Genomic DNA, 17,282 nt, shown 5'->3' on the forward strand with positions numbered 1-17,282 from the left:
ATAAGTAAATTCATTTTCATTCATTTCATAATGAAAGTCATAATGAAAAGTTTTATTAGGACCAACCAGAATCACTCTGAGATTATCTGCGGCAGTCAAAATCAAAGTCATTGGGGCAAAGATACGGAACCAATCCAAGGGTTGATTGTTACTTTTGATTTAGTATAACTTTCTCAGATATTAAATTCTGTCTTTGAAATAAGCTAAAACTGATGAGAAATTATGAAAGCCAAATCTTTTTCAATTCATCAAGAAAGGGACAACTTCCCAATCAGACTAGTTACTTCAGAAATGTTTTTTTCAAGCCAAATATAGAAAATGCTTGGCATACAATTCACATGCTGTGAGCCAAACTAGCATAATCTTGATACTGATGTTAATTGGAAATTTCTGTATAAAACCTTTTTGCTTTTGAAATTGTATGCCCAGAGATACGCTTCAACACACCAATGCAAAAAACAAGCAAATTGTCGAATCTTACCTCAATTATTATGAAATTAAAATTAACAGTATTTTTACATTTTCTGCCTTGTTTTAGAGGATGAAATAGTATGTGCGAATTTACAAGCTAAAGTTTGTTTATTATTTGCTAACAAAATACTGCTACTAATCCTAAAATAAAAATTTTTCTGCTACAAACAGCAGACGTTTAATGTGTTTTTATGACTAATTACCACAGAATTTACCATGAATATGTACCAACTATTAAGAACCCATGAACTCTAAAATAGCAATTGCAAAAGGATGGTAGCTTCCTTGCCTTTTACCTTCTCGTTTACCTTACTTGCCCTGAGAATTAATACCTTAAAATCGGGCAACAAAGCATATTAGATATTGCAAGCAGCAAATTAATTTAGAACTTTGAGCAAACTAAATGCAGTATGTCTTTGTGCTTTTACTTGCTTCATTTCTGCTTCAAATTTTCAATCTTGATCTGCCAATGAAAAGGAAGTAAATGAGAATTCCAGAAAAAGGTGAAGCTTCAAATCATTTCGTTGGGATTTTTAGGAGGAAAAGGCGCATTTAAATAAACAAATGTTAGCAAAACATTCAAATCTTACACGCATAGGATGAACAAATGTTCATTCGAAAAACGATTCCCCTGTTATTTGGGTATTTTTCGCATCAAATGCCATCAAAATCCTATGCATACAACATTATCAAATTTTAGATACGCAACATTTCTTGCAGCATTTCTTCTGACCTTTTTAAGAGCTGACAATTTTAAAAATCAGCTCAATTAACCCTTCAATAAGCATCCTCTTCAGTACGTGCCCCCTTCCGACAAGCCGCCTGTTGACGGACATGTTGAATATAGGAACCCCTCCCCCCCCTTCCCCATAAGTGCCCATTCAGGGCTGGAGCAAAAAGACTGGAGGCCTTGTCACAATCATGGATGCTGAACATAAAGATCAATTTCAAAATGTTACAGACTCAACGCCTGAAATGATGTAGAAGAGGCAACGCCAGAAATGATGATAATGGAGGAAGATTTCGACAATGATAACGTAATTGAAAAGTGTAAACTTGTTTGAGACTATTCCAATTAAATATATACGTTGTAGTCAATTTGTAATCAGTTGGTTTCTTTTCAGCCACTTGTTAACGAGTACATGTTCGAAACGTCGTGCTTTTAACAATCAAACTATTTTATTTCATTCTGGTACTCAATTTCTTTGCTAACTATATTATCGTTTGTTTGAAACTGACTGGTTTGGTGTTGCGAGAAGCTTTGAATTATATTTTGATTTATACATGCTTCAAAGTTGTAATCGTTCCCTATCTCGAATAAGCTCCTCCTCTAACCAGCGGCCATCTAGAAGTTCTGATATTTAGAAAGGACCTCGGGTGCTTAATCAAGGAATTTGCGGTACGCTGTTCCAGGGGCGGATCCAGAGCAAATTTGAAGGAGGGGCAGTTGGTAATGGGGGCGCTGAAAAATTTTCAGAAATTGATGACGAGTGTACGCTGTATTCACTTTGTAAGGAAATTGTTCACAATAATTGTTGTATACTTTCAGGAAATCCTTGAAGTAAATTAACCTGAAGGTCTCAGAAACTTTTTCACCTGATTCCCATTCATCTAAAGAGGCGCACAATTTCCAAGAAAGAGGCGCCAGACTTTCTTCAACTCGGTGAGGGAGGGGCAACTGCCCCTAGCCCCCCTTAAATCCGTCACTGCGCTGTTCAAAAGTTTAGAAATTGCAGAAATGATAAAGATATGTGTACGCACTTTTTCAGCATTTTTTAACATTTTCTAGTTCATTACGACTATTACGACGTTTTCATTAAAACACAATCTTTTCTTTCAGATTGCACTTCAGTGTAGTTAACCTCATATCACTATTTGTTCGTTTTGTTTGTGACTTTTGTTAGATTGATAGAGGAAAATTGTGATTATCTGCAGAATATAATATTAGTGAAGCACATAAAACAAAGGAAGTCCACTGTCTGGTTGCATACTAAAAAAACATCTCACAACCTTTGACTGACTTAACATCTTAACATTTCTCAAGATTAATCAGCTTTGGTCTCGAATTATCAACAAACCTTTTCCAAAAAAGTCAAAAAAGTAATTGGTATATGCAAAAAGAAGGATTAGAAAAATGCCCCTTTAAACACTGGCCGCTTGCTACGTCGACCTTTCGAAAAATGGCTAAAAACGCTTAAGTTATAAAAGCCGGCGTAAAACGAAGGGCTGATAAGATGATGACAGTTTCTGCTCCTTTTAGGACTCTAGACGGTGGTGGCATTCGAAGTAGGTCTTGAAAGAGTATGTTTGTTATCCTGTTCGTTAGATCGAAGTACATATCAATACCAAAGTTCAGAACTGTACTGCTATTTGTAGAACAGTTATACCAATGCAATTTTGACTGACTGTACTCCTGCAACCCAGTCTAAAAATACCATCCATGGGCATATCCCAAAAGGGTTTGATATTGATCTTATCTTAAATCAGCTTTATCTCTTTATGAAGCTCAGATCTCTGCCAATATTTGTGACAATGGTGTGATTGATGCCTCTCCAGTGCCCCAGTGAAGTCTGATTCTTTTTCATCGTATCAAACTGGGTACGTGTTCGCTGCTATCACGACTTGCTTAATTGACCTCATACGTTCAACCACTTAAACAAAACTTAGGTTAACAGGAATCTTTACCTAAACATGTATAATCTAGACCTTTTTGTAATGAAATAAACGTTGCCTGAAGATTTCATTAGGCGTGAAACTCAGAGAAGCAACTTAGAACCTCCATGCTCTATACGCCAAAAGCGCACGAACTTTGTGTTATTTACACAAAAACTAACAAATGACTTACTTCTATGCCTTTATCTGCTGCTTCAAAGTCGAGCAACTTTGAGAAAAAGTAGAATTCACCATCCAGGGCTTTTTGCTTGCTTTCTGATTTTGCAAATCCGTGATATTCACCTAACAGGAACAAGATACAAAAGGTTAGGCACTGGCTATGTGCTGACGTGTAGATTAGAGGGACAAAAAGAGCATGTCTTTAAGGGAAACAATGATGATACCACAAAACCAAGCAAATATACCCTTGTTAGTCAAGAGCTGAACAGAGAAAAGTATAATAGGCAGTAGTATCATAGAAGGTTTTACAAGAAATTTAATGCTATTGTTTTATCTACGTTCAAGAATGAAAGATTTTCAAGGCGAATTAAGTCTAGAATTATAATAGCAAAGATTGATTGCCTAACAGTTATTCATACCTTTGAAAAGAACAAAAGCACAGGGCAGCCCTTTGGCTTTGATTGCATCAAACATCTTGTGAGCTTGATTCGGTGGAACAACCTTAGAAAAGAAATATGAAGCTAGAAATAACTTTCCCTTTTACTGTAAACCTTCGAATTAGCCGCTCCCCGCAAAGAAGCCCCAATCTTAAAACTACCCAAAACGATAAGCTCCCGGAGGCAGCAGCCCAAAGCGAAGGTAGATTATAACGGAAAATTACAGACAAAAAACTGAGTAGGATGTCAAAATTTTGGTTTCAAACTCTTCTGAAGACTAAATCCTTTGATTAGGCCTAATAGTTTCATGGTTCTGCCTATGAACCAGAAATACAATTTAAGGCTTGCAACTGAAAAACCTGCTTTATCAATAGAAAACCTAATTTGTCTATATGTATAGGGGGATGTTGAAAAAATCTACCATCACTGTAACGTGGTAGGCTGCCAGTGCTGAAAATTACATTGTGTATGAGCAACAAATATAACCATAACTAGGGTCCATCCTAGAATATATTTCCTATGAAAGTAAAAACCGGAAAAAATTTCCTAAACAAAGAGACAGGTTCTAGAATAACACCAAAGCAACTGCAACGGGAATCCATTGTTATATTGGATTGATAGCAACATACATTAAAAAGATAAACTAATAAAGCCATAGAATCTAACAGAACTACTATAAAGTATAGTGATTTTGCAAACAATTTTTTTGTGGTATAAAATTTAAAAATGGCTTTGAAAAAAGCAAACATTTGAGTATACTAAAGCTTTATATTTCCTAGCGTAGAGTTTTCGATCTATTTTCTGACGTTTTATACTCTAAAGAGTGTCAGACGAAAAGCTTTAGTATACTCAAACGCTTGCTTATTCAAAGCCATCAGTAATTTTGTACTAAATATATACTATCGATTGGGCAGATTGTGTGTAAAACATGTTATCAAGCAATACCTTATCAAGTTCTCCTTGGAAGAAAGCAATTGGCTTCTTCAGGCTATCGAGATGGTAAATCGGAGACCTCTCACGAGCCAATTTCAAGCCCTTGTCACCAGGTAGTAGCAAATTATCAATGTATCTGCTCTCAAACTTATGAGTTTCCTTGATAAGTACTACAATATCTGAGATCCCATAGTGACTGGATCCTGCAGCAAAAACGTCTGTAAATGTAAGTGATGCCAATACAACATATCCACCGGCAGATCCGCCACTGATTACCAGCTTTTTTGGATCAACAATCTTCTTTTCGTGTGCAAGATATGATGCACCTTTTGCGCAGTCCTCCATATCATAAACACCCCAGCTATAATAGAATAGAAAAGGAATTGCTTTCATAAAAAACATTTCAAATAAACAAACAACAAACAAACAGAAAAAAGTTGAAATGATGTTTATGCTCTTCATTGTGGTCCTCTTAACAGCAAAATTTTTGATGAATTCATCGGTGTCACACCTAAGATAATCGCCATCGGTTTTCGATCAAAACAAATCTTAACTGTAATAAATGTAAGCTTGTCAACATAAAAGAATTGAAAAGGAAAAAAATTAACTTTTGTTTTGATAGAATGGAGAGTGCAACAGTCAAACGGAACAAATATTAGCGAAGAACATAATATAAATCAGCTAAGCTTTTTTATCAATCACTTGGGAGTTAATAGTAAAAAGTTTCACTTGCTGGTTTAACGGAATATAAAAGTATTCTTTAGAGTTTACAATAATTGAATGCTGTTGAGACGGTCTGAAACTGAAATAAAACGGAGGGAATGAAATAATATTGGTAGATAGGGATTTTTCAATCAAAGAGAATAGTAAATCTTCTAAGAGAAAGAGGGAATCATACAAGAAAAAAAGGACAAAAAAGGTTAAATCTTACTTTCCATAGAGCGAGGTCCTAAACTTCCGTCCATAGCCAGTACTGCCTCTGTAATCAACATCAAGTACTGCAAAACCACGTGACGTATAATATTGAATATTGTAATCGAGGGCAAGACTGGCTGCAGCAGTAGGTCCACCATGAACTTGTATCAGCAAAGGAGGTAAGGCTCCTTTCGGTGCACTGTAATCCTTATTCTACGGAAAACAATTTACATTTGTAATTGAAGATAGAAACAAAACAAGATGAAGCTTTGACAGATATGTTAACAAAACACGTAAACATTAAAGAGACCGAGTATCTGCAGGAAAAAAGGAGCAACTTTTTAGTTTTACAACACTTAGAATTGAAAATTAAATATGAAAAAGGAGAATTCATCAGTTGATAAGTAGTTAGGTGAGAGCGCTCTGTCTCATAACATCAAATTGCTGTAGTGAAACAAAAGTTGGGAATGGTGTCTACTCTACAAGGTTAAAAAGTCTTCGAAAAAAGCAAACATGTGAAAACATGGTTAAGCTTTTCCTTTGACCCTATCTTCACTGCATAAATTGTCATATAATCTCAAACTTTAAGCTAGGATATGTTTATATACTCAGCTAAGGACCGAAATAGGCCAATCAGAAAACACAAGCACATCACAACAAAAGCACAAGTCATGTCAAAACTTTCCTACCATAGAAAAACTTTCCTATCATGTCAAACCCTATACGAGGGATTGTTGAGCCACATTTTCAGTATTGCTACTTTGGGGCTATGCCGGTTCGACTGAGCTTACTAACAAGACCAGTTAACAGTTATATTCACTGAAAAACAAATGTATGTAAATGCTAATGATACATTACAAATTCATTTAAAAGCATAATGTATTGCGAAATAGTATGCCCACCTTTACAACGTAGGCTGCCTTACCTCTGGCATATAAAGATATCCATATGCTTTTGACTTGTTATCTTTTCCAGTGGGAAATGTGATCTTTTCTGGCTTGGATAAGTAGGCTTCATCAATGAGCGAATTTGAAGCGTTTTTCAAGATCTCCACATTTCCAGATGCCAATTCTACACTTAATATGGCACTGTGTGCTATAGGACTATCTCCAAACAGATATACGGATTTTCCATCAGGAGAAAATAGTACAGTTTTAGGGTGATAGCCGTTTGAGGGTAAATTTTCAACTTTTCCACTATTCTTGTAAATAATCGCAGGTTTCTAAAATAAAGCAAAGTTGACAACAATCATGAAAACAAATGTTTTTGGCAGTACAAAATGGCTTGGAAAAAGCGAGGATTTAAAAACATTTTCAAGTTTGTCGTCTCACACTTTTACGAGCATAAAACGTCAGAATATTGATTGACAAAACTCTAAGCTACAAAATAAATATTAACAATAGGTCAACAAACAGGAAATGCGAGCATTGGAAACTAAAGGTCATGTCCAATCAGTGCTGCTTGCCTATTGAAAAGGTTACCAATGAAGTCCAAGGGTAAAAACTCCTTATGTCTACACAATAGCAGTTATTTCAATAATCAAGCACATCATAGTTGACAGGGTTTTTTCAATCATTAAAGCAAAATCGATCAAAGAAACTGGCTACAGAATTGGATATATTGATTGCAAATTGACAGATATAAGCACTGGGGCCAACCTACCCTATCATTAATGAAAACAATATTGCCATTATTAGAAACAGAGAACAGATCGCAACCAAGCCTCCATTGTGGTTGGCCCAAGTCTGTGTCTACTTTATACAAGTTTTTCCCTTCTTCGTAAATGTTCCACCAATTGGTTTCATCAGAAATATAGAGGACAGTCCCATCTGGGCTCCACCTGGGATGCATAACATTCAGCCCTGCACGACCTTCCACCTAATAATTGTAAAGCAAAAATCAGATAAGGCTGCCCTCTAATGCAAAAAACTTGTGATTGATAATTCTTATAAATTAGTAATATTTTCATATGTCATTTATACTTTATTGACAAATCTACCATTGCTTCAATACCTTGGCTCTATTAATGTTTTAATACTGGTGGGGCAATGAGCTTGTGTTGATATTTGCAAACCAAAAAGAAATCAATAAAGAACAGACAAGAGTAAAAATTTTGTAAATTGCATCTTGCAAAAACTATAAACAAGGAAAAAAAAAGAACCTTACATAAAGTACCACTGATTTTCCTGCAACAGACAAACATTTTCCAAAAGTAAGTGATATCAAAATAAATAAATATAAAAATATAAAATGGCCATACACAAACAATAATACCTTTTTGATTGATGACTGCATCAGTGATGTCACCTGGTCATCAAAGCTACCTTTATATATCTGAGTGTCATCCCAAGGCTGAAAATAAATCAAAGCTACATACAAATCCAAACAAGCTTAATGCAACATATCTGAAAATACAAAGTCTTAGCATTCATGCATCCATGAAACTTTTTGCCTTCTTTGCTGTGGCTATTAAGAAGGATGCACAAAGGGTTACACAAAATTCCAAAAAGAACAGTGTTCTTCAAAATAGGTACAGATATAAAAAAATTTATCATCAAAAAGGAAATTGATGACCCCTTGTTTCAAACAAATGCCTAACATCAGTGCCAAGTCAAAGTAAATGAGGATGAGGGCTTTGTTCGTCATAGTACATATATAAGCAGTTGCCAAAAAAGTTGCCAGTAGTGGCTACAGCCCCTCAATAATTGCAAAACTGTGTAATATTTCCTTTCTGGTGGCATTGATTATGGCACTTAAGACATTAATTGATATCAGATGCACCAACTCATGAACAGAAATGGCCTAAAATGTTTAGCTTAATAGCTTAAGAAAACTTAGTGCAAATAAATGATCATGAAGTGACAAGCTTACCATATTGGGGTGTGACCATTGCATCCATACCAGCTCTTTTCCATTGGGAGATATTTTCGGTGAGGCGTAAAAATCTGCTCCTTTTACCTGAAAATTGACTAACTGTCTAATTCATCGTTAACTAACTCAATCTTACAGACATCAAAATGACTCATAGTATACAAATTACCAGACAAATAATCATTTGCTTCATCAATATTTTTTCTGTCTTTAACAAATGAACAACTTCTATTAAAGATTGTCATGACACATTCATAAAATAATATGCACTTTGGCAATGTTTGTTTATAATATATGTAGCCATCAGTTTTTCTCTACTAAACATACAATGTTATGAATATTACCTTAATTCTAAATCAATGTTGTAAATAATTTAGATTTCCTTATGGCAATTTTTTCTGATTTCCTCATGGCAATTGCATGATTTTTCTGAACATCACCTCAATAGTGATGTCCCTCATAAATGTTGTTATGCAGTTTAGTGAAAAGAGACAATAACAATACTTACATACATACATACATACATTACTTTTATATTTACTTTTATAGCAGCTCAGAAGAAGTCAGCATAAAGCTGATGTGGACCTGCTTACACTAAACCAAGGATAAAAATTTAAAAGTTACAATTTGTTAAAACGAAAATAATAATGTTGAATTTGCTGTAGTTAAAATAACTTCTAGTAGTATTTAAGATTATCCAAATCTTTCTATTTGATTGTTATTGAGCTAATGAAAATTGCTGCATCTATTTCTTTAGAATGTTTTGAGAGGGTCTCTTTGAAATGTTCGTAGTTTTTTGCACTCTTTACACTCTCAGGCAGTAAGTTTCACAGTAGCCCTGATCTGTATTTAAATGTCTTTTTTCCTTCTTCTGACTTTGGTTATGGTACATTGAGTTTCAGGTTGTCTCTCATGTTCTGTGAATTTCCACTTTTTTCAACAATGTTGCTAATCACGTCTGGACAGTTACCATAATATGCTTTATGTGTTAAGCAAATTACCTTTCTTTTGTACATGTACTGTATTGACTTCCAATTTGCTTTTTTTAACACATCTTCACTATCTGTTCCCCTAGGTATCTTGTGTATTATGCGTGCCACCCTTCTATGTACTTTTTCTAAGTGCTCCGTTTTTGTAGAGGAGCAATTACCCCATAAAGATATTCCATAAGTCGATCCTGGAAGGATTCCTTTGAAGTATATTGTTTCAAGGACTTCAGTTGGCAGACTTTTCATTCTTTTCAGTTGTTTGATTTTACTGTTCATAATGGATGCAGAATTCTTGATATGTGTTTCCCAATTCAACTTGCTATCAACTATCATTCCTAAACAGTTTGATTCTGATACATAGTTAATGATCTGGTCTTCTATCTTGATTGGTTTCCCAGGTCCAATAAAGGGCTTTTTTGACAGTAACATTACCTCTGTTTAGTATGCAGCTAGGTTTTAATGAAGTAAAAAACAAACACTTTATAATTCTTGATCACAACCTGTAGTAAATTTGTTTTGTTACAACCTCATCCACTTAAAAGCATGCTCCTTGATGCTACTTTCTTTCAAAAAAGTCTTGAAGCTACAAGGCATTTCCATTTTAGACAAATAGCAATCAGTTGGTCTCAAACAGTTAATCTAAACAAATTATTCAAATTAATAGGTAGGATTACTTTTTTCAGTATCTTGCCTATTTCTTATTATAAAAATTCCTGGAAAGACTTACCAGAACTGTTTCGGTCTGCGAAGCTAGATCAATCATAACAATTGTATTTTGTGCCTCTTTATTTGTTCCACTTTTCACAACACTGTGGTCTTCTCTAACACATATTAGTTTATTAGCAGTTGCATGGAAAGCACAGTCTCCATACCTCATGTCATCAGTTTTAGTAATTGCAACAGGATTTTGAAGGGGTGCATTCATCATATACAATTTTTGATCAGAATGGTTAACGAAGTACACCACTCCGTTGTAGACAATGAATGCAGCTCCACCATATTCATGCACTCTTGAACTTAGACTAACTGAGCTTGCTGTCCATCTTGTCAGTTGCTGGTCTTTAATTTTAAATGAGTACAGTACATTTATGCCACCTTCATCTGGGTGAAGTTCGGTCCAGTAAATAGTTCCTTAATTCAAGAAAAGTCAAAAAAGGTTATTTTACCTAATGTATAACCTCTAGCTGCTTTTGAAAATCTCAAATAGGGACAATGAGATTTGTCCCTATTTGAGATTTGTAGATACAATGCGGACAAAATAATTAATTTACTAGTCTTGTATGTCTCAAAATAAACACTTTCATAGTCTTGCATGACAATCTTGGAATTTTCAAATGCACCCCTAAGATCTCCGGCAAACGTGCCCTAATTTCCAATGATCAATGATGCCTATATAAAAACATTAGTTGCTTATTTACTATCGGCCTTAGAACTTGTTATGACAATTTGTACGCAAACCGGTCTGATCATAGAAAAAAATTAACTCGAAATTCCTCAATATAAGCAAGAATGTGCGATTTCAGAAGACAACACTCCAGTTTTTCTTTAAAAACTCATTTTGGAACAATATAAAAATCATTTAAAGTTTAACTGATAGATCATTTCTCACCTGGATTTCGAGGGTCGACTCTCAAATCGTGAAATGAAATAGAGCTACTGCTCACGACTTTGCTGCTCAAAGGGCTTTTCCAGCTTCCATAAGGTGCTGTCTTGTCGTCTGAAGAAGACATTGCAACTTAAATTCTTAAAAACTAAATAATATCTAAAAATGTAAAACTAATTCTACTTGGGCAAAACTCCTCAGTCACAACTGTGACTCTGGCCTTTTGACCCGGAACCTGAACGAGGTTCCTTTTCAATAGGATAAAGGTGTGGTTAGATGAAAAATACGAAAAGAACAAGAAGTTTTTCTTGGTATTCATTGAGGGGGAGTTAGCCTATATTTGGACATGGGAAAGAGGGGGCTCTCAAGTTTTAGATGATGCCCAACGAGGTGAAGGTGACAAAAATAACAGTCCCTAGCCTCAAATTAAAAATGTTCTTTATATGCTACCTCCTACTTCAAAAGAACTAGCACCAGTAAAGGCAGCGACTAGTTCCTTTTAGGACTAGTTCCTTTTGTAATTCACTTTTGCATTTTGACATATGTATTTGAGCAGAAACCTTTTGAAGCAGGCCTGGAAGAATAACGGGGCGGCCTTCCGCCTTTCCAAAAGCAACTTTCTAATGAGATTTTTGTTCCTTTTTTCGTTTCAACCGTGTATAAACAGTTACTGTTGGTGCTTCTCTTTCACTTGCCCTTTTCGTTTCTTAAAAATTCCATTTACACCTTACGATGTCTTATACGTTTCAATAGACAAAAATTATATACTTTTGTTTTGAGTTTCAATTATTATTCAATGTCTTTTTTTATTTAGCTTTTCGACAAAGCTCAAAATAAGGGGGCAAAATTAATTTTAATGATTTAACCAGGGTATTTTATAAGGATTTGGAGTGGTGAGGCATTTTTCAAAAGGGCATACACGCTCACCTTAAGAAATTGTACGTGGTTTAAGGACGGGTGCTTCCAGGGATATAGTGATGGGGGGTCCAAGGGGCTACTCCCTCCCCTTGTTAATGCAAAAATATAACCAATTTATACTTTTGCTATCGTTTCAGCAACATTATGAGCAAGAGCCCTCGTTGCTATTTTGATAGCACTACACCACTGTATGCTTCGGATTGTTATGTGCTTCCGCTTACGCTAAAAATCCTTGCTTGTTGCAAGGGCCAGATTCAGGGTCTTTTTGAACATACTAACTAGAGGGGGCAATAACCCCTAAATCTGCAGTGACTTTTCATTTCTTAAACAATAGGCTATTGACCTACTCTTTATTTAAACAATGGTTTGCCCCCATAGCTAAATTCTCTTGAAAAAGGCTATGACCAGATTTCTTTGTCCTGCAGTAAATTTCGCTTCCATTACTTATCTTGTTATCTTCTTTACCGTAAAGTTAAAAACTGAATATTGAAAATGGGGGTTTCAATAATTTTCAAGTGACCTGAAGGGTGTGGCACCAAAATAAAATTAGTATCTTGTACCCCACCTCAATCATTGTTGCTTAAATCTGTCTTTGACAAAGGAGCATAGGATTATAAAATTCTTTACACAAGAATTACTAGAGAGATATAGCTACACGTTTTTCTAACATAACAAATAGCGGGAAGCCAAAAGAAGACAGTGGCTGCCCCATTATTTGCAGGATCGCAATTTCCAACTGAACTATGATGGTCAAGTCACCAGAACTTTCCGTTTTAAAATTTTGCCATAAAATCTTTCTCTTACCTTTACTTCTGTCAAAGAATAAGTTTCCTAAAATTCGTTTACGTTATTTTTGAGGCATTTTGAAGGAATTTTTAGCGGTAAGGACATTTTTCAAAAGAACCCAAGCTTGTTCAAGGGATAGAAGTTAATAATTTAGTTAATGGTATAGAATTTACATCTTTTCGTTGCTTGCAATTTATTAGATTTAAGTGATCAGCGAATCTCTGACTGATCACATGATTCAAATAGACAGGCAATAGGCAAAATGTCGATAAAATTTGAGCCTTGCTATTATTCTCAGTTAATTCAAATTTGAGCCTTAATATCCTTACACTGTCATCTTTGCCAAATTCCTCTTTGTGACTGAGCCACACCAATCTAGGAAAGTAACTGATTTTCCCTTGTCCCTGGACTCATTTGTTTATTATCCACAGAAAATATGCTGGTGTCTGTTTGCGAGCAATGTTTTCGCTGCACATTTTCAAAATTTTCAAAAATTTGGGTGTTTCTCTTTGAAAACTTTGGTGACCACACCTATTGAACTAACTGTATGTGAAATTATCGAATTAAACCAGCTCTCACTCAAGCTTTACAAAAGATTTCGACGAGGAAAAGTTATCTAGGTCTAAACAGGTTTTCGAGAACAAAGATCTCAAAGGAGAAAATGAAAAACAAAACAAATCAGATAGTTTCTAGATATTGAATTATATTGATTTTATAGATTATGATCATTGTTACTGTTATGCTCTCGTTTTTAATATTATAATGCCCTTTCATAAGCTTTATGTGTCTACTGGTAGCTGCTGCAATTTGACTTATTCACTACCAAATCTCCTTTTAAGCTTTCTCACTGCACAAAATTTGAGTTTATCATTGCCCAATTGCGATTTATCACTGTACAAATTGGTTGTCATTGCACGTTAAAATAAACACTTGCTTTATATTTCATGTAAAAACATTAAAAAATATAGGCCACGCCCCACTACTGTCAGGACAGGCCGTTTTACCAACAGGGAACGCTGATTTTACTGATTGCGAACGATTTACTGATAGAAATGAAGGATTGTTTGGGTTGAATAGACTGACTTCAAAAAGGTTGGATGAGGGGAACTTTTTGCGATTTTTACTTTGCAAAATAATATCCCAACTTTCCAAAGCTTTTTAATCTTTTTTATGTTCATATTTTGTTGTTATACTGTGTTCGATTCTTGCACTTAATATTCTATGCTAAAACCTTGAAAGACTTTTCAAACGTCCTCAAATTCTAGCCAAATTTATGTGGCATAAGCACAGTAACGTGTTCTTGAATATCGTCTGGAGGCCTCTAGAGAAACGGGGGGCTCCTTACTTAGTTTGCCACCATCATCTTTGATGGCACAACCTGTATACTGCAGCACTCCAATAAGGAAGGCATTTCAGTCCGCCCCTGCGCACGACTGGAGGCAGTTTCAAAACTACAGAGCCACATCACAAAAAATACTTGGCCAAAATTGTAAATCGTTCCTTTCGAGAAGAGGGACGAGTTTCCCTCAGTCTCCCCACCGCCGTGGCGCCCCTATTGCTTTTTGATAAAACAACGCATTGGTGTGTCTGATGCCAGAAATACAAAACATTAATAATTTACCCCTGTTTACAACACACTTGTTTAGAAGGTACGTCCGGTTATTGCGTACTTAGTCTTTGACCCCTCTAAACAAATTCCCTCGACTGAAACGTACTTTTTGCATCTTCTTTGTTTAAAAATAGTTGCGTCTTTGTGCCAGTCAACTGGGATTTACATCATACTATTGTTTCATCGTTTCTTCATTAATTCAAAAACTAATATGTTGTCAACTTCTAGAAAAACTACAAAACAGCTCACGCAGGCAGTACAGTAGCCCCTTTGTCGAAAAATCCCTGCATTGTCGGGAATTTTGCAGAATACTTCGTCTATGATCCCTCTAAAAAAATTCCCCCGGCTACAAAGTACTTTTTGCGTCTTCATTGTTTAAAAATTGTTTCGTCTTTGTACAAGTCAATTGGGATTCATATCATACGTTTTTCATTGTTCAAAACTTATATAGTTCCAGCTTCTAGAGAAACAATAAAACGGCTCACACAGTCAGTAGGGAGCCCTTTGAAGCTTTGTCAAAAAAAATATTTACCTTAGCATGGGCTCCGACACATTTTGGAAAGTCGAGGGGGGGGGGCAAGACCAAAATTAACACCTATAACTATAAATTTTGAAAAAAGCTCTATTCTTTTGCAAAAAAGTGGGAGGCCCCCGGCGCCCCTTCATCCATGGTCATGCTTAGCAACCCTCTCCCCCGCCTACTTCAAAAATTCAACTCCTGCTGGAATCCTGATGGCAATTTTCTTCGGACTAGGATTCGGTACGTAGTTAATCGCTTCCGGTAACACAAACACAAATGACCCCTCCTACAGTAGATTGATTACTTCCCCTATAGTATTGTTTTTGGTCATACACCATTGAGCACAGACAAAGGGATGTGATTTATCATCGCAGGTATCTGACATTTGCAGTTAGGTGTTAAGCATGACATCGGCCTAACTGTTGGATTTCAAAACATCCCCAGCAGAGAGATGTGACTGCAGATGCAATTCTTCTTAGTAAAAGTAAAATGAAGGAAAATAAAGTTTAAGAGAAAATTCCTTCACCCACTTCCCAATTACAAAAAAGCGAAAATAATATATTTGGGCATCTTTTTTATAAACATCCTGTAAAATCAGGAGTTCTCTGTTGTTCAGAATAACATGCTATTCTGCATTTATGTGACAGTTGAAGAACAGAGATCTGCAAAATTATAGCTTTATCGCCTCTCCAGTACAACCTGTTCAACAAACCTGATCTTCTTTTATGCTGCAAAGATTCAATGTTTTCCTTTCTTGTTAACCCAACGCTCAAGCCAATTGCTGTAGATGCAACAACTAACAATAAAATTCCAGCAATTATCAATCTAGTTTTCTTCTTCCGTGGTGTGAATGAGTTTTCTTCGTTTTCAAACTCTTCCGTAACTGGGACACTTTTTGCTTTAACAGTCATACCGCCGAAGACTAGGGTCTTATAGCAAAGAAACGTCTGCACTCACAACACGGCTGTAAACTGTGAATGCACTCTACACTTGCCGCTGTCTTTCCTTTTTGCTGTTTCTCTGGTTAAAGTGAAGTCTCAGCGGGTGAAATACAGCCAAAAAATAGATGCATCGATCGAAAAGATGATTTACTGTCTGTTTTGAATATATTCTGAAGCGGCCTCGTTTGCATCAGGCGGTTCTTCGGCAGATTGGCATGCCGATACAGGAAACAAGTGCAAACTTTGAACGTTTTTCCATTCATGATCTATTTACGATTGATTACACACGAACTTTGGCAGCTGACGATGACGAGCAAAAAACTAATTGATTGAATCTACTACTGTTTACTTAAACTTGGAAACAGGGGGCTACAAAATCTTGGCTACACCAGTTCGTTGCAAGCAATTAGTGTCCAATTCGTAAAGCCGTTTTGCAGCTCACTCCTGTGACTGTTTCTATAGACATGAAATAAGCTGCTGTAATCGCGATTGTAAACAATTTTAAAGGATTTTTAGCCTTAAGTTACAAAATTCTGAAAAACGAATTACTGATCTTGGCGAATTTACTGGATTCTGTTAACCGCTGCAACCTAGTCGGTAGCACTGCATTCCATAAGTTTGCCATTAACAATTAATCACCTTCAACATCGACACAATTTTAAAAATAAACAAATCTTTTTTACCTTTATTTCGCTAACAAGATAATCGTTCTGTCGCGAGATTGGCTGGGCACTGGCAACACAATAACAGAACTTGAATTAATTTCAAAAACGTAGGTCATCAGTCTTCCGTATTCATATCTTTCGTTTTGCTAATAAAAAAGTGGCCCGTTCATATTGCTCAGCCTTTATATAAACGTACTGTGAAAAAGAGAACACAGAAGGGGGAGCACAGGGTGCTGCACCCCCAATTATCAATCAAAGTATTTTAAAACCATCTACTAAATCGCTCCATCCCCCTCCCAAAGCCCCCCAGTCTGCAGTACGCTCCAAAGTCCCGGATATGAATAAGATTAGTATCCACACTTCTGTAGATGAAGCAAGCGAGCTTTGTAGATAGATTTACACGGGGATTCAAGTCAGAACCAAGATACTTCTGTCCTACTATCTCAGGTTCCTGATAAACGCCCCCTATTAATCTTTAAAACATTTTCCAATTTAGGGCCTCCCACTCTAGTAAGGACCACCCCCAACTTAAAAATTTCTTGGTTATTGACCTTGAAAGTCTACTGGACATATTACCGGATTTTTGTTGACCAAAACGAAAACGTATAGTCATTCGAGTAAATACAGCAGGGAAGCATCAACCTTCTCGCAGTCTTGTCAGAAATGATTGCCAGTGGTTCTAATCCGACTATGACTTTCTCAAACCTCACAGTTCAAACGCAACCAACCTGCAGGAACTCTGCTTGAAACAATGAGCTGGTTTTTAAACAGGGGCAGTTGACCTCTAACGAA

General features: G+C 36.0%; 1 protein-coding gene across 1 annotated transcript; it reads right to left on the reverse strand.

The window, feature by feature from the left end:
- Positions 1-467: 467 nt before the first annotated feature.
- Positions 468-17,144, reverse strand: LOC135692115 (uncharacterized). The gene is made up of 12 exons (XM_065210154.2): positions 15,597-17,144; positions 11,058-11,165; positions 10,176-10,579; positions 8,460-8,546; positions 7,863-7,940; positions 7,251-7,466; positions 6,514-6,810; positions 5,605-5,801; positions 4,686-5,034; positions 3,723-3,804; positions 3,317-3,426; positions 468-934 (listed from the first exon to the last, which is right to left on the reverse strand). Exons 1-12 carry the CDS (start codon positions 15,793-15,795, stop codon positions 905-907), a joined length of 2,157 nt encoding a protein of 718 aa, XP_065066226.2. The 5' UTR covers positions 15,796-17,144; the 3' UTR covers positions 468-904.
- Between the last annotated feature and the right edge of the window lie 138 nt (positions 17,145-17,282).

The sequence above is a fragment of the Rhopilema esculentum genome, chromosome 10, assembly GCF_057945365.1.
Source record: "Rhopilema esculentum isolate cy_ngs chromosome 10, ASM5794536v1, whole genome shotgun sequence".
NCBI classification, from domain to species: Eukaryota; Metazoa; Cnidaria; class Scyphozoa; order Rhizostomeae; family Rhizostomatidae; genus Rhopilema; species Rhopilema esculentum.

What these genes read in the sequence shown, in the direction of transcription:
- LOC135692115 (XM_065210154.2), bottom strand. Translation starts at nt 15,795, where the DNA reads ATGACTGTTAAAGCAAAAAGTGTCCCAGTTACGGAAGAGTTTGAAAAC. An exon ending in CGCAGACCGAAACAGTTCTG is followed by an intron (nt 8,547 to 10,175) that starts GTAAGTCTTTCC and finishes GTCAATTTTCAG; the next exon opens with GTAAAAGGAGCAGATTTTTA. An exon ending in AGGACCTCGCTCTATGGAAA is followed by an intron (nt 5,035 to 5,604) that starts GTAAGATTTAAC and finishes ATTCTATTATAG; the next exon opens with CTGGGGTGTTTATGATATGG.